This window comes from Mus caroli, chromosome 7, assembly GCF_900094665.2.
Source record: "Mus caroli chromosome 7, CAROLI_EIJ_v1.1, whole genome shotgun sequence".
NCBI lineage: Eukaryota > Metazoa > Chordata > Mammalia > Rodentia > Muridae > Mus > Mus caroli.
The window spans coordinates 77,936,423-77,960,792 of NC_034576.1; the positions used below are offsets into that span (position 1 = coordinate 77,936,423).

Genomic DNA, 24,370 nt, shown 5'->3' on the forward strand with positions numbered 1-24,370 from the left:
TATATATATATATATATATATATATATATATATATAACATTTCATCCTAAAAAAAAAAAAAAGAATGTTACTTTTTCTCAGCACCTTATGGTACCTTCTTCAAAATTGACCATATAATTGGTCACAAACCAGGTCTTAACAAATACAAGAAAACTGAATAATCCCATGCATCCTATTAGATCACAACAGACTAAGGCTGTTCTTCAATAACAACAAAAACAACAGAAAGCCCACATACAGATGGAAGCTGAACAACACTCTACTCAATGATAACTTGGTCAAGGAAGAAATAAAGAAATAAATTAAGAACCTTTTAAATTTTAATGAAAATGAAAGCATACTTAAATGAAAGCATTCCTAAGAGGAAAACTCATAGCTCTGAGTGCCTCCAAAAAGAAACTGGAGAGAGCATACACTAGCAGCCTGACAGCAAACCAGAAAGCTCTAGAACAAAAAGAAGCAAACACACCCAAGAGAAGTAGATGGCAGGAAATAATAAAACTCAGGGCTGAAATCAACCAAGTAGAAACAAACAAACAAACAAAAACTATACAAAGAATCAAAAAATCAGGAGCTGGTTCTTTGATAAAAATCAACAAAATACATAAACCCTTAGCCAGTCTAACCAGAGTGCACAGAGGGAGTATCCAAATTAACAAAATCAGAAATAAAAAGGGAGATATAACAACAGAAACTGAGGAAATTCAAACAATCATAAGTTCCTACTACAAAAGCCTATAGTCAACAAAACTGGAAAATCTGGATGAAATGGACAATTTTCTAGACAGATACAAAATACTAAAATTAAATCAGGATCAGATAAACCATCTAAACAGTCCCATAACCCCTAAAGAAAAAGAAGCACTCATTAAAAGTCTCTCAACCAAAAAAAGCCCATAACCAGATGGGTTTACTGCAGAATTCTATCAAACCTTCAGAGAAGGCCTAATACCAATACTCTTCAAACTATTCCACAAAACATAAACAGAAGGAACACTATGAAGCCACAGTCACGTTGCTACCAAAACCTCACAAAGACCCAACAAAGAAAGAGAACTTCAGACTAATTTCCCTTATGAATGTCAATGCAAAAATACTCAATAAAATTCTCACAAACCAAATCCAAGAACACATCAAAACAATCATCCATCATGATCAAGTAGGCATCATCCCAGGGATGCAGGCATGGTTCAATATTTGGAAATCCATCAATGTAATTCACTACATAAACAAACTCAAAAAGCAGATTATAATTTCATTGGATGCTGAAAAAGCATTTGACAAAATTCAGCATTCCTTCAAGTTAAAAGTCTTGGAAAGATCAAGAATTCAAGGCCCATAATTAAACATAGTAAAAGCAATATACAGCAAAGCAGTGGCCAACATCAAACTAAATAGAGAGAAACTTGAAGCAATCCCACTAAAATCAGGGATTAGATGAGGCTGCCCACTCTCTCCATATCTATTGAATATAACACTTGAAGTTCTAGCTAGAGCAATTAGACAATAAAAGGAGGTCAAAGGAATACAAATTGTAAAGGAAGAAGTCAAAATATCACTATTTGCAGATGATATGATAGTATACTTCAGTGACCCTAAAAACTCCATGAGAGAACTCCTACAGCTGACAAACTACTTCAGCAAAGTTCCAGATATAAAATAAACTCAAACAAATCAGTAGCATTCCTATACTGAAAAGATAAACAGGCTGAGATAGAAATTAGGGAAATGGCACCCTTCACTATAGTCACAAATGATATTTCATACCTTGGTGTGACTCTAACGAAGCAAGTGAAAGATCTATATGACAAGAACTTCAAGTCTCTGAAGAAACAAATCGAAGAAGATCTCAGAAGATGGAAACATCTCTCATGCTCATGGATTGGCAGGATTAATATAGTAAAAATGGCCATCTGGCCAAAAAGCAATCTATAGATTCAATGCAATCCCCATCAAAATTCCAGCTCAATCCTTCATAGAATTGGTAAGAGAAATCCTCAAATTCATTTGGAATAACAAAAAAACCCAGGATAGTGAAAACTATTTTCTTTTTTTTATTGGGTATTTATTTCATTTACATTTCCAATGCTATCCCAAAAATCCCACACACACTCCCCCAACCACCCACTCCCACTTCTTGGCCTTGTCGTTCCCCTGTACTGAGGCATATAAAATTTGCACTACTAATGGGCCTCTCTTTCCACTGATGGCCGACTAGGCCATTTTCTGATTCATATGCAGCTAGAGACACGAGCTCCAGGGGGGGGGGGTACTGATTAGTTCATATTGTTGTTCCACCTATAGGATTGCAGATCCCTTTAGCTCCTTGGGTACTTTCTATAGCTCCTCCATTGGGGGCCCTGTGGCCCATCCAATAGCTGACTGTGAGCATCCACTTCTGTGTTTGCTAGGCCCCGGCATAGTCTCACAAGAGACAGCTCTATCTGGGTCCTTTCAGCAAACTCTTGCTAGTGTATGCAATGGTGTCAGCGTTTGGAACCTGATTGTGTGATGGATCCCCGGATATGGCAGTCTATAAATGATCCATGCTTTCGTCACAGCTCCAAACTTTGTCTCTGTAACTCCTTCCATGGGTGTTTTGTTCCCAATTCTAAGAAGGGGCAAAGTGTCCACACTTTGGTCTTTGTTCTTCTTGAGTTCCATGCATTTAGCAAATTGTATCTTATATCTCAACAATAAAATAACATCTGGGGGAATCACCATCTCTGATTTCAAGCTTTACTACAAAGCAATAGTGATAAAAACTGTATGGTACTGGCAGCAACAGACAGGTTCCATGGAATAGAATTGAAGACCCAGAAATGAACCAACACAGCTATGGTCAGTTGATCTTTGACAAAGGAGCTAAAACTATCCAGTGGGGAAAAAAGAGAGCATTTTCAACAAATGGCTCTGCTTCACCTGGAGGTTAGCATGTAGAAGAATGCAAATTGACCCATTCTGATCTCCTTGTACAAAGCTCAAATCCAAGTGGATCAAGAACTAAGAACCTCCACATAAAACCAAATTCATTGAAACTTACAGAGGAGAAAGTGGGAAGAGCCTCCAATGCTTGGGCACAGGGGAAAAATATTCCTGAACAGAACACCAGTGGCTTGTGCTGTAAGATCAAGAATCAACAAGTGGGACCTAAATAAATAAAATTGCAAAGTTTCTATAAGGCAAAGGACACTGTCAATAGGACAAAACGGCAACCAACAGATTGGGGAAAGATCTTTACCGATCCTGTATCTGATAGAGGACTAATATCCACTATATACAAAGAACTCAAGAAGGTAGACTCCAGAGAACCAAATAACCATATTTAAAAAAAAAATGGGGAGCAGAGCTAAACAGAGAATTCTCAACTGAGGAAACTCAAATGGCCGAGAAGCACCTAAAGAAATGTTCAACATCCTTAGTCATCAGGGAAATGAAAATCAAAACAACCCTGAGATTCCACCTCACACCAGTCAGAATAGCTAAGATCAAAAACTCAGGTGACAGCAGATGCTGGTGAGGATGTGGAGAAACAGGAACACTCCTCCACTGCTGGTGGGATTACAAGATGGTACAACCACTCTGGAAATCAGTCTCATAGTTCCTCAGAAAATTGGACATAGTACTACCTGAGGACCCAGCTATACCACTCCTGGGCATATACCCAGAAGATGCTCCAACATGTAATAAGGACACATGCTCCACTATGTTCATAGCAGTGTTATTTATAATAGCCAGAAGTTGAAAACAACCCAGATGTCCCTCAACAAAAGAATGGATACAGAAAATGTGGTACATTTACACAATGGAGTACTACTCAGCTATTAAAACCAATGACTTCGTGAAATTCTTAGGCAAATAGATGGAACTAGAAAATATCCTGAGTAAGGTAACTCCGTCATAAAAGAACACACATAGTATGTACTCACTAATAAGTGGATATTAGCCCCCAAATTTTGGAATACCCAAGATTTCAATTCACAGACCAGATGAAGCCCAAGAAGATTTGCTTCAGTGCTTAGTAGAAACGGGAACAAAATACTCACAGGGGGAAATATGGAGACAAAGTGTACAGCAGAGACTGAAGGAAAGGCCATCCAGAGAGTGCTGCACCTGGAGATCCATCCCATATACAGTCACCAAACCCTGGCGCTATTATGGATGCTGGGAAGTGCTTACTGACAGGAGCCTGATTATAACTGTCTCCTGAGAGGCTCTGCCAGAGCCGATAAAATACAGAGGCAGATCTCTCAGCCAGTTATAGGACTGAGCATTGGATCCCTGATGGTGGAGTTGGAGAAGGAACTGAAAGAGCTGAGAGGGTTTGCATCCCCATGGAGGGAGAAACAGTGTCAACCGGCCAGACCCCCAGGAACTCCGGGGGAGTTCACCACCAACCAAAGAGTCCACATGGAAGTACCCATGGCTCCAGCCGAATGTGTGGCAGAGGATGGCCTTACTGGACATCAGTGGGAGGAGCAGCCCTTTGGCGTGAGTGTGTTCAATTCCTCAGTGTAGGGGAATGCCAGGACAAGAAGATGGGAGTGGGTGGGTGGATGGGAGTGTACCCTCATAGAGGCAGGGAAGGAGGGTAAGGGATGGAGGGTTCCAAAAGGGAGACCTGGAAAGGGAAAAACATTTGAAATGTAAATAAAGAAAATATCTAATAAAAAGAAAGAAGGGAATGCTTAATTAACCGAGTGGATGCACTCTACTCGTCTTAAAGGCAACCACCACTGGATAGAAGCAAGGGTGAACCTTCATGCTAGCAATACGATCTTGAATCAGGGCATCTGTACATGAGGGGACCACTAAAATATAATGTTCAGGAAAAACAGCTAAGATAGCAAAAGAGCATCTTTAATTCTTCTGAACTGATTTTTTTTTTCAAAAAGAAAATAAAATGACCTCTGAGTTAGACATGGGTTGCTCTGTGTTTTCTTGGGCCATTAGCTGACAGTCAAGAGACTGAACTTATGAGAGATTCTTTTTAAAATAATTGAGGTTGGGGAGGAAAAGTTCTGGAACACAAAGGCCTTTTCCAGCTGAGGTCAAGCAGCTTGACCTTAAGAGTCTACAAGGTATCACTTGGCTGATGGATATGTCCAATGCCATCGAAGCAAATCTGATGTCCTGAGTGTGAGTGGCTCATCACTACCAAGCAATCAAGCTAACAACAATGACAACAACAACAACTTCAGTAAAAAGCTGTAAAGATATCTTGAGCACCTGTAAACTTGGATAGTAAGCATGCCAAGTTAACTACATTAAATCTAGTACAGTTGAATTCAGTCCATCTGTACAGAAATCCTACTGAGTTGGCATCACCTTAGTCCAGGTTTTACAGGTGAGGAAATCAGAGCACAAAGCAACTGAGTAACTTTTCTGAGGCTGCCCCAGTAAGAGTCAGCAGTGACCCTTCAAACCTAAGCAGCCTGGCCTTGATATCCAGGCTGCCCCCATTGTATCAGTACAATCAAAATCCATGCACACACTGGCAGGAGAGTGTCATGGCACAAACGAGGAAGCTGAGTTGTTTAGAGAGCATCCATACTCTTGCTCTGTCTGCATCATTTCAGGTCTTCCAACATTAGGGTCATTATCCTTACTTATTCCTCAGGAAAACTGAGTTACAGGAGTTAGAACTTGCCTAAGGTCACTGACTGATAATAACATAGTTAGTTGCCAAATTCTCATGGTCATTCTCCAGTGCTCAAGTTATTACCCAGTGTAGCATGATCCCATATGGAGAGAAGGCTGCACAGGGCATGGCTTCTTTTCTGTAGCCTAAGATTAAGAAAAAAGCAGGATAGCACAGAAGAATTACCCTAGACTTCAAAGTCAGGCAGTCCTGCCATCATGCCCTGTTTGGCACTTGCTATCTCTGTGGGCTTGGATAAAGCTCTCCAAATCTTTCTCCATGTGGCTAACCTACAAGGTGATGACTCCAAGACTCTCAGTCATCCACCCTGCTGATCAACTTAGATTCATGGGGTTTTTTTGTTTGTTTGTTTGTTTTACTACATAGGAAGTCTTCTGGGCACCCAAGATGGGAATCTCTGCTCAGGGTCTATGTGCCCTTCTCAGTTTGAGTCATAGCATCTTGGTAACATGGAGGGCAAAACTGTACCAGTGTGTGCTCTCTAGACCATAACCACATTTGCTCATTGCCTGCTCAGTGTTTTCCCTGGGAGAAGTAGGAGCTGTCACAATATTGCATGTCTAATATTAAGGTTGCTGGGCATGTGGTGCCAGAGACACTGATGGGCATGAAACCATCATTGACATTGCCAAAATAAACAGGGACTTGGGTTTCAGTTGGGCATAGCACAAAAACAAGTTGATAACTTAAAAATGCTTAAGTCAGTTACAGATGGATTGGTTTCAGTTAGAAATTTTGTTCTTTTCACTTGCCTTTTCAAAAATCTACCACAGGAGCTGAGGAAATGGTTTAGCAGTTAAAAGCACTGGCTGCTCTTCCAGAGGAACCAGGTTTAATTCCCAGTGCCCATATGACAGCGCACAACTGTTTGTAGCTCCAGTTCCAGGGGACCTGATACTCACACAGATATACATGCAAGCATAACATCAATGCACATAAAAGTAAAAATAAATAAATGATTTAAAACCTACTATTCAACATTTAAAGTTGGGTAGTATGTATATGCATATGCAGGGACACTCATGTGTAACTAAAAATTCTACTGGCTTTTAAAAGCTGACTAAAACTCCAGCTTCTCAAAGCATCTGTTTTTATATACTTAGTCTCCTTTGATTTCCTCGGTCATGCCTGATGGAGCCCTAATCATTCAAATGGCATTATAGATTAAGCATAAATGTATAAGACAAGGCTTAATGAACCAGAGACAAAGCTTTTTGTTCAGCTAGTTTTGGAGGTTTGGTTGCTGTTGTTTTGTTCATCTGGTGAGAATTCATCATATTTCTTTATATATGCATTTCTTACTTCTTTCTGAATTTGTGATAGTCTCACTAAATAGCACAAGCGGTGTTCAAAGTTCACAGTCCTGCTTCCACCCAAGCTCAGTCTCAGTTTTACTGAAACACAATCATGTCTACTAGTTTATGTATTGTCTCCATATCATTTGGATTACAGAATGGGATTTGAATACCTGTGACAGAGGCCATCTGGGCTTCAAAAATGTTTGCTATCTCAATCTTTTCATAAATGGTTGTTAACTCCTTCGCCAAAGTCAAGGTCTAGAACCACACAAGACACATTTCAATGTTTATCCCTGAAGTTATTAAATCTGTGTTTATAAAGACTTTCTTGTCTCATGATATATAATTTTTTTAAAGACACAAAACCTATTTTTAATCCAAGACTGTTTCACAGATACCAGCATATTATAGACCAGAAATATGTATGTACCTATTTGTTGAATCAATGAATTTGGTGCTGGGAAGTTTTTGAACTCCTGGGGGCTATACTTATTCTTTATCTTGAATGATAAACTGGCTCATGGTAAGTACTCAATAGCTTCATATATCTTGGGCTCTATTTGGACACTAAATGTAGAGGGTACATATGTTTTTCAGACCATTTGGTGATCAAGACAAACCCATGGCTCTATTATGATAAATTTCTTCTATTCCACACCATTTGTGCTCATCCTCTTTATAACTTCACAAAATCCTTTCTGCCTCGAGCCCTGATGGCTGAGGCTTGGATCTGACAGTCCTGGTCTGCTAACTGACTTGCAAGCTGGTCCTCTATCCTTCAGAATACATCTGTGCTTCACACCATGGTACTTAACTGCCTACGGGGACTCTGCATGTGGGTATGCTCAAGCCCATCATTCATCCAAGCCACATGGGCACTCAGCCACTAACTCTTAGTACAAGAGGAGCTGGGAGCAGATGCTATTGGATTCTCAGAAAACACATAATGAAGAAATGATGGACAAGACCTCTGGTTTACCCCTCCCAAAATGTATTGTTACTCGGATATGGAAGATGGTTTAATAGGACAATAGTCTCTCATTCGAGAAAACAAGATTTGGGAATCAAAGAAAGCTACGAATCAAAAAAAAAACTTGAAAAAAAAAAACAAGCTATGATATTAGCTATGAAAGTTTGAGTTAATAAATTAATTAATGTCCATAATATAACATCTTAATGGCAAAATGACTATAAAACTTATAACTTTGCAGGATGTCCAGCAGTGACAAAGTATATGTGTGTGTATGTGTGTGTGTGCGTGTGTGTGCTTATATGTGTATGTGTAAATATATACATATGTAAATATATACATTTATATTCTCCTTGACTTTCATATACTTGATGTCACAAGGAAAATAACCTTTGGAAGTTCCTACTTACCAAGCATTCCTTTCTTGGAACTGGACAGACACATGTCTTTCTCTGCACTTGGCAGAGCAAAGCTCACCACAAATATTTCCACTCCATCAGCCATCAAAGCCAAACCCAAGACGAAAAAGAGGGTCCACTGGAAGCGCCCATGGCCACACTCATCAATGATGGTCTCATATTGGTGAGCCAGCTGCTCCTCATCTTCCATCCTCTCAGCCATCAGGTCTGCCTGGCCCCCAAGACCATCTGCTCTGGAGGGCGCCATCTTGGTCTGCTTAGACTTGACATCATCTGGATGAGGGATGCCTTGGTACTCGCCCTCATAGATCTCATCTTCCTCATCATGGCCTTCTGTAACATCGCTCTGTGCATCTTCTTCCTGGTTCTGCTCATTGCTACGGTAGTAGCCATCACTGGGGGCATAGCCCTCATAGTTGTCCCGATACCTGTAGTCATCCATTCCTTGGTTCTGAAGTTGTCTGGTAGCCTCTCAAGCTATATCTCTTGCTCTGTGGTAAATATTTGGGCTGTTCCAATAACCATCATCTATTATATCATTGAGTGAGTATGCCCATGAGACTTCTTCAATAAAAACACCCTTTCAATTTGTTTCTCAAATCAACCAAATTCATACAAAGACAACCTAAGTAGCCTTTTGTGATGGTGTGTGTTAAACGTCTTTGGAAAGTATCAAATTCTGGCCTGTTCTTCTTATATGACCCAGAGGCTTATGCTGGGAGTAACTAAAAATGGCTCCAGCTGCTCTCTTTGACAAGGTCGGGGCAGTGCTTGGCAGCTCACTGGCTGTGATGTTTGTCCTTCTCCTGAAGGTTATAGCCTAGGAATAGAGACAGGAAAAATAGTTAGAATAGTCTGCATAGTTAGACTAGTTAGAAAAGTCTGAGATTCTGACATGATCTTTGAATTAAATGAATATATTTACTAATACTCATACTTCATGTGTAAAGTGAGGCATATTTTGGTTAGACATTTGAACTCACATAAGCTAAGTGAGGAAGGAATTGTAAGGTTGGTGAATGCAACCATGGGTAGAGAAGCTCTTTGAGCTTTGAAGAACCCGATGAAGGTCAAAGATCAGATCTTATATAGGAATGCAAAAGGAAGTGGTCAAGGGATTTTTCAGTACAAGGCTATTTTGTGTTATGGGTTTCCTTTGAATTTATCAAGGTTTTGCCAACAGTAGAACTATCCCGTGGGTCAATTTCTCTTGTGAAAATGTATGCTTTTCCAGCTTCAATATGAAATAATTGTATCACTTTACATTTAGAAGTGTAGAACGCAGAAATAGCTTTCTCTAGGGCCCAGCTTGCTTTTGAGATCAGCACTGTGGCTCAAAGGCCTCTACGACCTTGTACTTGGCTCTAATGGGTAAGAACAGGAGTCAAATATGAGACTCAGAGCCATATTTCCCAGATTTTTATGGGAACCCTGAGGCTTGGAAAGAGTCTGTCATGCATGAGAGTCATGTTTCATGAGACAATATTAATGTATAAGATTATATGCCAAGTATCCAGCCTGCAGGTCAATATTATTTCAGGCAATATCATTGTTCCTACTTCCATTCTGGAAATCCAGGGACCAGTATTGTCTAGGTGCAAAACATTATCTTATAACCCAGATCTAATCACAGGTTCGCTCTCTTGAGTCCAACACCCATGAGGTAGATTCTCTGCCCAAGCTACCTTTTAGAAAAGTGGTTTTCAATCAAATGACCCTTTCACAGAGGTGTCCTCAAGCCATGAGAAAACACAGATATAGACATTCTGATCCATAACAGTAGCAAAATTACAGTTATAAAGTAAGAGTAAACATAATGGTTTGGAGTCACTACAACATTAAGAACTGTACTGTAGGATCACAGCATTAGGAAGTTTGACAACTCCTGTTCTAGAATCTCAAGTCTCACAAGATTTGAGCCATCACCAAATGATGCTTACCATGTAGCCAACTGTGGACTGAAAATGAGCTATATACAGAGAACTAGAGAAGGTGGGGAAATTAAGGAAAGAAAAGCCCATCTGCCAACAAATTCAGAGCCATCAACCCTTACTAAGCCTCCTACCACACATGGCACCCACTGTCCTTCCCCACTTTCAGTAGGTACTACGGCACAAAAGACCCCACACAGTTGCCCATGCAGCAGCTGCTGGACTGCTCCCCTGCCTACACTCTAAATCTGAGCTCTCTGCCCCATACCTGCTACCTGGTTCTCTCCACCTTCACCCTTGGAGAGACTCTAGCTCTGGGAACTATCTAACTCCAATAATACAATGCATTTTCTCACGGAAGGGTGATAGAAAGCACTGGTTCTCAATACAGACACTATTGTGGGTGCCAAGAAGTACATGCTGACAAGAGCCTGGTATAGCTGTCTCCTGAGAGGTTCTGCCAGAGCCTGACAAATACAGAGGTGGATGCTCACAGCCTATCATTGAACTGATCACAAGGTCCCCAATGGAGGAGTCAGAGAAAGGACTGAAGGAGCTGAAGGGGTTTGCAACCCCATAGGAAGAACAACAATATCAACCAACCAGAGCTCCCCGGGTCTAAACCACCTACCAAGGAGTACACATGGAGGGACCCATGGCTCCAGCCACATATGTAGCAGATCTTGTCAGGCATCAAAGGGAGAAAAGGCCCTTGGTCCTATGAAGGCTCAATGCCCCAGTATAGGGAAATGCGAGGGCAGGGAGGCAGAAGTGGGTGGGTAGGTGAGGATACACCCTCATAGAAGCAGGAGGAAGGGGTTGGGGCAAGGGGGTTTGGGAGGGGGATCGGGAAAGGGGATAACATTTGAAATGTAAATAAATAAAATATCCAATAAAAAGAGAAAGAAAAAGAAAAAAGAATGGAATTCTAGGTCCTCTCTCTAAAAGACACCGAAAACTGCAGTGTGAAAATCAGGCCTGGAAATATAATTTTTCATTAGCCCCTCCACCCACCTGGGGGACTCAGAGAAACAGTACTGACAAAGCTAGCAAGAAATACTATGAAGAATGACTCTCACTCTGCTCTTGCAAAAATGTTCACCATCTCCACTAAATAAACTTCGATTGCACCAGGCTGGTCAGGACCGTGTCAGATTAATATTCTAAATCGGCTTTCATTGCATGCATTTAGGAACCCTGGAAGGACAATAAATCACACACAAACAGCAGAAATGTTAGCAGGATGCTGTCACATGGAGAAGGAATGCCAACTGCCTGAGATCTGCTCTGTTATTTCTATTCTTGGAGGCCCCACAAAAATGTCACGAGCCAGGAAGGAAAGATTTTCAATTCTGAAAGCATATGTGGGAAATACCACTTTGGGTAAAGATTCTGGGACTTTCTCTGTGAAAAGAAAACAGGCCTTTGTCAAAACCAACCCCACTCACCCAATCTGGTTCAAAGAACGGCTGTGAATGTCAAGTGCAGTGAAGAACAGGGGCCTCCCTCTCCAGCGTTTTTTTTTTTTTTTTTTTTTTTTTTTTTTTTTTTTTTTTTGACAGTTCGATCTCATTGAGAAATGCCAAGTAATTATTTTTTTAACAGAATGTTTTCTGGAGAACACACCAATTAGTCATTTGCAACATTGTGAGTTAAATTGCTTCCTTCACAAAGGATAAACTGAACCCTGACCCTCAGGATCTCAGAGTGTAATCTCATTAAGAATAGAGTCTAAGACTGGAGAGGCTGATCGCTGGGTTAGTGCTTAATGGGCAAGCATGAGAACCTGACTGAGTCAGATGCCCAGGAAGCACTTGGGCGATAGGAAATGGGGCTTCTTGGACTTGCTGGCCTCTAGCTCTCTGGAAAGTGAAATCCTCTGTGAGCTCCACTTTTACTGAGAGATCCTGCCTCACGGAAAGAAGTGTGTGTGTGTCAGGGGTAGCCAGAAAGAAAGGCATCCAGTGACTTTTTCTAGCCTAGGCATTCATTCATTCATTCATTCATTCATACACACACACACACACACACACACACACACACACACACAAGTAGGACATTGGGGGAGCCTAAAGTAACTGTGACCTGTGAAAAAGCACATCTGGATGTGGAGACAGGGAGACAGATACGCATGGAGGGAGGATGATATAGACAATCAGGGACAGTGTCATCTGCAAGATACAACAGGCTTGAGGCCACCAACCATTGTGAAGTGGGCTGAGAACACTCTGCCTGATGGTTCTCAGAAAGAACCAAGCTGATGACACCTATCTCTGGAACTGGGGCATGGCCAGTTTTGATCCAAAATATGTAGTATCCATTACTTAACCCTTTGAAAGAACAGAACTCATCCTGATAAGAGAGTGGATCCTACTTCTACAGTTGAGTTCTTCTCCCCACCCTCACCTTGCATTTCCCAGGATCCTTGGTGCTTAAAGCCCTGCATAAATGGACACACTTTAACCCCATTCTCAAGAGGCTGAGCCATTATGGAAAAGTAAAGTTGAAACAACATAGATCATCCCTCGGTGATGAAACTTACATCTGGTTAATCTTCATTGTCAACTTGAATGGATTGAGGATCCTTTAGGAAAGACATCTCTGGGAATGTCTAAGGGCATTACAAGACAGATTTAACTGATGAGGGCAGCACCACTCCATAGTCTGTAGTCCCAGATATAATAAAACATCAGGTGCTCTGCTCCCTCACTAAAGATGCAACAGAGGTTGTGAAAACGAGCAGAGAAGGAGTGCAGAACCAAGATCTGAGATTTCACTGGTGGGGATGTGAGCAACAAAATTTTGGGCTTGGGGACAATGAAACAAAGGAGACACATGTGCCAGAAGACATGTGTGGAACATGTCTTATAGGTGAGAAGATGAGGAGATGAACCAGCCATGATTCCAAACAGCCAAAGGCTAGATTGCCAGTACTTCCAGACCTCTGTCATCTCTATGTGATTAGAACAAAGGATCTTCCTGACCCATTTGCCATCTGGCATGGTAGCAGAATATATCTCAGTCATCATTGTGTATGGGGGACCCAGATTCAAATCCTGATTCTGCTATTTCTTGCTACCTGTGTAGAAGCTACTAATAGCCTCTTGGAGACTCAGTATCCTCATTTGTTAATGGGAATCATAAGTATAACACCCATTCATAAAGTCGCCTTGAGGATTTGATAAGCCATCTGTGAACCTCAGTCACCACAGCTCCTAGCAACAATACAAATCCCATCTTACTATCGTCCCTGTGATATAATGATTGTTATCTGAGTATTAGAGATTAAAATGTATATCCAGGATTCCAGCTTGATCCCAGCTCTCTCCCCATGAAATCTGGACCCATCTGGGCTGGGTTAGCGAACCAAGCACAGAGAACAAAGTGCCATTTATATATTCACTGCAAACTACTTCTAAACCTCCTAGGACTGATCCATTTGTCATCTTTATTTAACTCTTACAATGTTAGCCTGGCTATTTGGTTCAGAATCACTGTGCCATAGACACTTGTTTAGAACAAAGTTACAAACAATACTGTAATCAAATGATGCAATTCTTCCCAGAAGTCTGAACACTATTAGTACTTGAACATATCCATTTAAGAGAGCAAAGGGCATTCCAAGAGCAAATAAATTTGGTAAATGGTGCATCCTTTATTCACGATTCTCTTTTGGTGACTCACAGCCCACACTGTCAGATTGAAAGCTGTAAGAACTGAACAAAACCTATTTAACACAACAAAGAGACACTACCACACAGCCACTAGTATAGATGTAATCAGCAGACAGATGACAGCATGTGTGGGCTGGGCGGTGATGAACTAGAACCATTAGAAACCGCTGGTGAGAGTGAGAAATGGCTCAACCCATTTGGAAAATAGTTTGCCAGGTCCTTAAAATATTAAACATATATTTAACGAAACCCCAGCAAAGTCAATCCAAAAAAATATGTACCCAAGACAAAGACATATGCTTACACAAAGACTTGCACATACATGTTCACAGCATCTACATCAGCTCTAAAGGGGGATTAGCACAAATGCCCATGAGCCCATGAGCACATGAATCAAATGTCATGTGTCTGGCAGTACAGTATGAGCAGACATTAAGAAGGACCAAGTTAGTGATACATACAACAGACTGGACAGATACCCAGCTAGTTACAAAAGGCCACAGATTGTCTCATTCCATTTACATAAAACATCCAGGATAAGCAAGTCCACAATATAAGGGGTGGTCTAGGGCCATGGTAGGTAGGAGTGGATGTTGACTTCAAATAAACTTGACAGAATTGGGAAACGGGAGAAATGACAACATCCTCAAATTAGGTTACAATGGTAAATGTACTCACAAAAAATCATTTAATTGTGTGTCCAAGAATAGATATATGACATGGAAATATTGCTGTAATCTATACAGAGTACCTCTAAAGAACTACCCCTACTCAAAAGGAGTCCATCTAATTTACTAAACTCTGTGTCTACAGCAGCCATAAGCCTCTTTCTCCTTGGAAATCTTGACAACATGTATGTATACAGGCTCTTATAAATAGTAAGTGCTTTTTTATATTTTGAGTCTAGATTTGAGGGTCTATTTTGTTGCACCTTCTAGAATCCACTTGTAGGAGCGAAAAGAACTCTTTATTGGGAAAGGGAGTTAGGAGGCATAGCCTGGTCACCACAGGGGTTGGGGGGAGAAAATAAAATGTGAGGTTATCTCTAGGTTTAGTCGGGCTCTAGTAGTATATCAAGGGCACAGACCTAACAGAAAACAATCCCTCAGGAAAGACATATGAGCAAGCACAGAAGAGCTGATACACTGGTGTCCTGCTTGACAGATGTCAGTAGTAGTTGTTCCTTTGGCTAGAATTGGCTATGATGAGAAATTCTCCCTGATCCATAAGGGCAAAAGAAGAACACAGTGGGTACCCTGTGTTTAGAGGGCTCATGTCCTCATTCCTACTCAACAGGAATAGGACTGGAACATACAAGGAAACATCTGGCCAAATGTTCCTTAACAAGCATATTAATGGTTGCGCAGTGTTGATGGTGCACACCTTTAATCCCAGCACCATTGAGTTAGAGACCACCCTGATCTACAGAGTGAGTCCTAGGATAGCCAGGACTACACAGAGAAACCCTATCTCAAAACCATGAAGAAAGAAGGAGAAGGAGAAGGAGGAGGAAGAGGAGAAGCTCACTGTCATCAATTCCACATGAACAGGAATGAGGTGAAGCGGCAAACTCAGATCGATACCAAAGAGATGCTCATGTGTGTCCCTATGAGCTGGAGTTCAGGACATACTGACCCCCAAATATGGCACCTTGGCATTTGAACAATCAATAGACACCAGAAAGTCTCTCAGGCCTTCCCTATCTCCACCGAAGCCACTTCACAAAACCAATTCTCTGTCACAAAAATCTTCCTTCCACAGGAGCCCACCCAAAATGTTCAGAGGAAAAGATTTCCTTATCTATGAAGAGTGTAAATAAACAGGCCCTGTATTATTTTATTACTATTGAACCCACACCTCTCCAACCTCCAGTCATACTTCACACAACTCACTACAGACCTTCCTGATATTTGTGCCATCATTGCTGAAGGTTCCTGTATCATACAGAACTATTATTATCTCTGTACAATTTTTCTATTGTGGCTTGAATATGAAATATCTCGGTAATCTCCTGTATTCTGATGCTGGTCCCTAGGGAGTACTATTTTTGGAAGCAGTGAGGAGTTTCAGTATGTGGGACCTAGATAGAGGAAGTAGGTTACTCAGAGACGATCTGTGGGAGTATATTATCCCTAGACTTAATGTGACACTTAATGTCACTTTCTGTTTCCTGGTGTACCATGATGTGAGCTTAGGGATTCCTCCATTTTTTGCTTCATCTTAACTGACTGAATGCTATAAGCCAGTGATTTGCAACATTCCTAATGACCCATCATGGTGACCCACAAGCATAAAATTATTTTCAAAACGACAATTTTGCTGCTGTTATGAATCATATTGCAAATATCTGTGTTTTCCGATAATCTTTGGCAACCCCTGTGAAACAAGTCATTCAACCCCAAAAGGGGCCCATGACCCTCAGGTTGAGAATCACTGCTGCAAACTGTGAAGCCTTCACAGCTAAATGACGTTAGATCCTTCTTTGCTTGAGTTGTGTCTGTCAGATACTCTGAGCACAGTAATGAAAAGGCTAATACACTGTCAATATCGTCACTTCTGCACCCATCCATGAACCTATTAGTAGTTGAAACCTCCACTCCCCTACACTGTTTGTCCTTGGGTTCCATCCTTATTGAGAAGTCAACACCAATGATAAATACTTGGAGATACACGAGCTATGAGAAAGGCCACTGTATAGAGGACTGAACTGCTGTCCTAAACTTGTCTTCAAGCCACTGTGGGATCCTGGGTCCATCACCTCACTTGTGAGGCACCGTTCATCTCTCCAGGGGAAATGTACTGGATGGTTTCTGTGCAGCCATCTATTCCAATGTCTTTCTGTGTATTTCCACAAACACAGAATGTGCCATCTGAGAAATGTTTTCTTATCTTAATATCTAGGATAGTGTCTCTTTCTAATTAAGAGCAATGTTCATAGACTGACAACTTTGATAGCTTGTAATTCTTGAACACTTAGAATTGCTCAAGAAGAACCCTGGCATATTCATATTTCAGTATTATCACATTATATGATAGTTATTGACATCTCATTCTTTACTGTGTGTTTCTCTGCTGGAAATCTACGAATGAGTCTAGAATTGGAAATTCAGTGTGTTTTACTTCGTTTTTGAATCACCATCACCAAATGCATACATAGTCTTTGAGCAGAGCAGGTCTGTGAAAATATTTGCTCAACCAAGAAGGTTCACAGTTATTTACTAAAAGCAAGTCAAAAAAGGCCAGTGAGCCAGGGGGCCCTCCTTGCTGTAAATAGACCCACTGGCTTAATACTGCTTAAATGGATACTTTCTTTTTTAAAAGAAAAATGAAATGAAAAGGCTGGATCAATGAATGCCATGGAAGCCACCTCACCTTTCCTCAGATCCTTCAAATGCTGGCAGCATCCTAGCTGAGCTTATGGGGACACAGTGGTCTAAGAGTGCTCTGTTGTGTGTAACCAAGTTTCTGAGCACAAAATAGATTTTGATCACCTGTGATATTTCTTTAAATATCACATTGGTGTTTCCGGCACAGGTCACACCAACTGTGGGTTGAAAGTAACAGGACTCACTATTCTAGATGGGGTAGGAAACCACTCTCTGGAACTCCAACAATCACTTCTGAGTTTTCCCCACTTGGGACTATGCTAGTCCCCTAAGGTGCTAACCTTAGGGGTATGTCACCCTTCTTAGCCCATCCCTGCTCCACTGCATTAGAACAGAAAGCTGGCTTCGTGTGAAAGACAACTGGGGGTTAAGCAAAACCAAACTCCTTAATAACCCCCTGATTTATTTCCCAAGAAATTAAAACAAAACCTTTGCAGTCAAGCCAAACTTAGTTTGAAGTTAGAGGATGTTTCTTGTTTTTAAAATGAAAAAGTAGGGCAACAGCTGATGAAGAATGCTAATTATAGCTTTGTTTACCTAATAAATATTGAATTAACTTATATATTTAAAAAGATGCCAAGAAAATAAACCTTTAAATATTTATATAGTTAAATAATATGGTAATATAAATACTATGCTTTTGAAGGAGTTTTATTTAGAAAGCTGGGGAAATGAGAAACTATAGCATGAAAATCATGTATTCATCTATTAGACTGATAATATCCATGGCATTATAGACATTCGTAGATATTATTTTATACAAATATCTCTGAAAGAATTATCTTAATAAGACTTAAGTATTCATTTCTTACAGTATGAAATTTGTTAGTTTCCTTTTTACTTGCATTTTAAAGCCACAACTGTGTTTTTCACTGTGTGGTCTGCCCTGTCAGGAAAGCCTCTTGGTGCAGCTCAAATGCAGACTCCTGGACAAGAGTATCCTACCACAGAGGGAGCACCAAAATCTGCTCCCTCCGTCAACATTGAAGACCAGTCCCTGGCTTAAGCCTTCTTACTCTGGAAGCAAATCATCCTATCTTTGTAATCCACAGGCAAAACTAGAGACAACCTGTCCTCAAACACCTAGGTTCTTCCAGGAGCTGAGCCAGAAGGGAAGGAGACAGAAGCTGGTGCTCAAACTTATAGAGATGCCAAACCACCTTGATCAGACTTACAGAAGGAGGAATATGAGTTCCACAAGAGGAGATAGTACCAACAGTACGGTTTCTGCCCACGGTACAACCTACAGAAGAATCAGGAGTCCTTGAGCAGTGTACCGTTGGTTCATCCAGAACAGAATTGTCAGATGTCAGCAGGCTTGCGCCTGAAAGCAACACTAAGCAGCAGCAGCAGCAGGCTGAGAACCATGGGCCAACAAGCCAGGCATCCCACAGCTTAGGAGACCTCTTCATCGAGCTGTCTGATAGGCTGGGGAATGCAGACAAACAAAGCCCATAGGTAGTAGTGCACAGTTGTAACCTCAGCACTTGAATGGTGAAGGCCTGAGGACAACCATAAATTCAAGGGCTGCCGGAGATACATAGCAAGATCACCAAACCCTGTCTCAAAACTAAAATCAAATTTACAGGCATCTTGCCAGTCTCTCGTCTCTTTGATTTGACTTTATTACCCTTTTTTCCCCCCACAGCATTTCTTGTCTTGGAGTTGGTGTTACAAAGCAGAGCTTTGACGTTGTATAGATGTTAACTCTGTAGATCAGAGCATATACTTGACTCCGGAAGCTTTGGTTTCTTCATGTGTGAGATGAGAAGACTTTAACATCCGAGTTATTGCATTGTTATGAAAGTAACATTTTCACAAGGCTTGGTACAGTGTCCATGACCAAGAAGAAACTCAAAAAGCACCAGCCCCTGTCTCTGTGTAAATCCATACGCCGCACAGAGAAAGGCCTTGATCTGCATGCACCATTTATGCCTCAAAGCACAATTGAGCCAAAAGGACAATGGGTATATTAGCTTCACCTCCACGCAAACACAAATCTTTAGTCTTCTCTGGGAGAGCTTTTAGATTTGGGGTATCCCCCACTCTGCTGGAGCCCTGAATCCCCATGTCACTTTGGTCTAAGGTCCTCATATTCTCCTACAACCTCTTGAATCTCCTCTATGAACTTGAGTCATAGATACATATTTATATTTTATTCCCCAAATGCATGTTAAGGTGAATATTTTGAGAGCAGCGATGTTGCTCTTCATGGTGCCTAAGATGTCTTTATCCTATTAAACAGCATCAAATTACACAGAGAAAAAGTACATCTCTATCTATTGGTCATTCGGGTCTTTTTGCAGTAAGGATCTTCTGAGGTGACAGCTCAGGTTTACCAGCTCCCTGGTGACTTTCTAACTGTCCTTTCTAATGAAATGGGGACAAGCCTCATGCACAGAAACTTTAAAAGGAACAGCAGCAGCTTAGAGAAGGCATCACGATACTGTAGTGTGTTTATTGACTTTGCTTTTATGGTTTACACAGTACATACAATAGCAATGTGCTTTCTTTCTTAAATGAAACCCATCTGACTGGGACTTTATTTTTATTTGTGTGTGTATGAGTGTGTATATGAGTATGCATGTGGTGTATGTCTATGTGTGTGAGTGTGCGTGTAGGTTGGTATATGTTATGTGGTGTCTGGACCAGAGGGTGTGGTATGTGGGTTGTGAGCCAGAAGTAGACAATGGGCATTTCCCTTTATCACACTTCAGTTTATTTTTTGAGACAAAGTATCAATGGCAAGCTCATCGATTGGCTAGACTACTAGCTGCCAGTAAGCTCTGAGGATCATCTGTCACCACCACCACCACCACCACCACCACCACCACCACCACCACACAGAGAAAGAGAGTTCTAGAGTTACAGATGCACACTTCTGTGCCTGGCCTTTTACCCAAGTATTGGGGTCTGAACTCATACCCTCAGGTTTGTGCAGCATACATTTTTACTGACAGAGCTATCTGTCCTGCCCCTAAGCTGGTATTTCCAAGGGAAGTAATGAGGAAGAATACAAGAATGGTCTTCACCAGAGATACAAACAAGTGACAGTATAAAGGAATATTTTCTGAACTGAGTAATCTGTCCTCTTACTTCAATGTTGTAACATTTGAATGCATATAACTTTACTTTTCCATCCCCTAGATGATACAACTAAAGCTCCAAGAGAGTAACTCTCTAGCTAGTAAATTCAGACCTCCAAACTCTCCGATAGCAAGCTGCCTGCCTGCCAGATTTACCACATCTCCTGCTGCTGCATGGACAGTTCCCATTAACCAACAATAGATCAGAAAACACTGATTATATGTGGGAGTCTATCGACTGCCATTGGGAAGGCCAGCTTGTCACACAGCACCTTGTCCCTGGTCTGAAGGTGGATTTCATCTTCATCTCTTCTCTATAATTTTCCTTCCTGTTACAAGTTTACCCAACAGAGAATGTCTGCTGTATGCCATAGGTGAGAACCCCCTGTATGATTACTTAGGAGTATCTGCACCCAAAGCCAACCCTGAAGCTGGCAGTGAACTCAAGCAAGTCCAGGTGATGTCAGAGTGAAGGAATCCACATGCCAGACGAGTTTGGGAAGGATGCTGGAAGATACATGTGAAAGAAAAGATGGAAACAGGTAGGGAGTGATGGAGACAAGTAGGGAAGAACTTCAATGACAACAAAAAACATCAGCTAACTGACCCCTTAAAGCCTGAAAGGGGGAACCAGCACAGGTAAATTTACCAGTCAGACAGAGGAGGAAGAAGGAAGAGGACATATGTGGAAGTACCAGATGCTGTCCCTGTTTCTTTTACCTGAGAGACAATTTTTCCTTAGAAAGAAGAGTAGAAGCTATTACAGAAAAAGCCTCTGCTCCTATACTGATGCACATGAAGGCTCACAGGACACAACGTGAGCTCCCCTAAGAAACCATTTATAATAACCAGTCATATTTTCAGCAAACTTCGATCTCCTGGAGGAAGGAAGAGATATTATCACCTGCTGGGCATTTCAAACATGTTTTTTTCTTCTTCTTCTTCCCAAAATAGAGTCGACTGAAAAACAATTCTACAGGTAGAAAGCATGCTTCAAAAATAGAGAATAGCTTAAGCCACTAAGCAAATAATGAAATCACTGCTGACCTTGGAGATTGCCCTTGCTCACCACAAAATGGGCCATGAAGGAGAGTTCAATGATTCACTCCTTATGTGGCTTGTAGATGTTGCCTGATGACACTACTAGCTTCTACATTGTGTACCTAAGCCTAAGAAGGTCTAGCAACAAGCATTCTATACCATTCTACTGACATGTCTCTAATATACATCATATCCCAATCACCCTAACACCACCAGGCTTTCTTGCTCCAAACAGCTGGGAAAAAATTCTCTTAGTGGCCTCCCAAGACTTTCAAAATACTTGATTTGGCCTAAATTATCCTTCACTGAACAACTCTTAAACTATCCTTCACACCCCAGCTCTCAGCTTCACTTCCTTCTTTCTGTAGCCCCTCCCTAGACAAAATCCCTTACTCCTTTCCCATTGTTGCTCTCCTCATCTATTCTGTCCAACACTGAAAATTACATGGAGATCCTGTGTCAGGTGCTAGGGACATCCAGGAGAATGTACCAGGCTCCCACTGTCCCATACCTTGCTGGACAGTAGGTATACATTTTACTAAGCACAAGATCAGCATCCTGTCTGTAAGGGTAAGGGCTTCTCACCACACATAAGACATCATCATCTGGGTCACTGGAACTTCTGGATGAATATTCAAAAATAAATAGACAGAGCTTCCAATAAGCCTAGATTACTGTTCCAATATGGGGAAGAGGCTGAAAATTGGGATCTCTACTTAAAATGATCAAGGAGAGCTGGAGGTGTGGCTCAGTGGATTGGTGGATAGCTGATCTCCCAAAGACCCAGGTTGGATTCTCAGAACCCACATGGAAGATTGCAATAATCAAAGAATCTAATTCCTTCTTCTGGACTCTTTAGGTACTGCAATCACCCAATGTACAGATATGCATATAGATAAAATATCTGTAGACATAAAATAAAAATAAAGGGAAATTTTTTATATGCTCCAGGGACTTTATGAATACAGCTCTACAGAAGTGATAAGGAAACCTGAGAGACTAATAAAGATATCAAGGTAGATTCTTTGCACTATTCTTCCCCCCACTTATCCCAAAGGCAAGTCTTTGAGGAAAGCTAGCAAGCCACAAGACCCACTTCATATGTCTTGACTTGCCTCTGTCTTCATATATTTTTCTTATTTTGAAAGGAACATACCTTTGGCTACAAACTAGCCCTTCCATTGTCCTGTCCTAAAGATGCCCCATCTTCTAGGACTCACTCAGACCCACTAAGGCATCACTCTCTGCTTGTTAGGGTTCCCTGGTCTCTATTATATAGCTATGCTCTTAGTCAGTCAGCCTACATCTCCCTGGGTCTGGGCCTTTGAAAACTTCCTTACTTTTCTCAGTGAGGAAATTACAAATAAAGTCTTCATAGCTGATCCTTCAGCCCCATTTATTTCCCTGGAATAATGTTTTTAAACTCATTTCAATACATCACAATCACTATTTCCATCTCTTAATTATCCCCAATTCTCTAAGTCCTAAGTGATATGGGCCCCATGACTCTCCTCTGCCCTGATAAGCACCTTCTACTCCAGTGTACTACTTCTATGTAATATTCTCTCTCTCTCTCTCTCCCTCCCTCCCCCTCCCTCTATCCCTCACTCCTAACTCACTCCTAATTCATCCTTGGCAGTGTATAAACTTTCTAATTAGAAAGGGCTCAAGTGTTGCCAGGAATGCAAACGCTTTTAGCACTAGAGCCTAGCATTTTGTGCTATTCTGGGCTCTATTCCAACTGCTAGAAAAAAAATGGCATAAAAGATAAAGATGGCAAAGGAAGAAAGCCTTAATGAGCCTATAGTCCATGTAAAGGATATTCTAATACACACTCTCATATAGTGCTTCCAGAGACTGAAGAGGGACCATTGTGAGTTTAAAGACCCAAAAGATATTACCAAGGTTAGAAACCCAGAGAAAGGCAGAAGAGATTCTGTCCCAGGTCTGTATCTTTTATCAGTTACATATGAAATGGAAGACACTACTGGTCTTCCATCTAGTGGCACCATGTTTGGAAGGGTAGGACACAGACAGCAGAAGAAACTCACTAGGAGTGGGTCTTTGAAGATTATGCCCAGCTTCTGGTTTCTCTCACTGTCGCTCTCCTTCCTGGTTAGCAATTATATGAACAGCTCTGCCACACCCTCCAGCCACACTTATTTGAACCACTCTACTATTCCTTCCTCTATCCTGATGGAAAGAACCCTCTGAAACCAGGAACTAAAGTAAATCCATTCCTTTCTTAAGCTGCATCTATCAGGCACAGTGGAAACAGTGGTGCAGAGACAACCAGTCAAATACTTTGTCTTGGTTATGGTCTTAGGGATTCACAAAATATCACATGTGACCTCCATGTGACGTGTCTGATTGGCTCACTTAACTGAGAGAACAATGTCCTCCACATGCCCCATTTCCTATTTAAATGATGCTACACACTTGGCAAAAAAAAAATGCCAATGGTACCAACATCTTTCAAGAGCCTGCAAGATACAGAATGCAGTCTCTATCCTTGCAGTGACTGCTAGGTTGTAAGGACCTGGAGGATAGGGTCCAACCACACCTCCCATATAGCATGTATCAGAACTCCTGACCAAGTCAAGCCTACAGTGATGGAAACTCAAACAGCCATTATGACATCCTTTAAACTATCCCTGAACACTGAAACAACTGGCAGTGCTGTGTCAGAGGTTCCTGAGAGGGAACAGCAGAAGGGGGGAAATAAAGAGTCACCAACCTGACAGCAATCATCAGGTCAGCTTCAAGATTGTGTCATTACTATTCCATTCTTTCCTCTCTCTCTCTCTCTCTCTCTCTCTCTCTCTCTCTCTCTCTCTCTCTCTCTCTCTCTCTCTCTGACAGAATCTCACTAAATATCCCTCACTCCTCCTGCTTTCTGCCTC

General features: G+C 41.3%; 1 protein-coding gene across 7 annotated transcripts in view; it reads right to left on the reverse strand.

Moving 5' to 3' along the window:
• Sv2b (synaptic vesicle glycoprotein 2B) overlaps positions 1-24,370 on the reverse strand; it is a 180,006-nt gene that overhangs the window by 67,860 nt on the left and 87,776 nt on the right. For all 7 annotated transcript variants that reach the window (XM_021167119.2, XM_029479857.1, XM_021167118.2 and 4 more), the window contains one exon: positions 8,341-9,169. In XM_021167119.2, the coding sequence (XP_021022778.1) occupies positions 8,341-8,791 (451 nt within the window). In that variant the 5' untranslated portion in view covers positions 8,792-9,169. The remainder of the gene's footprint in view (positions 1-8,340; positions 9,170-24,370) is intronic.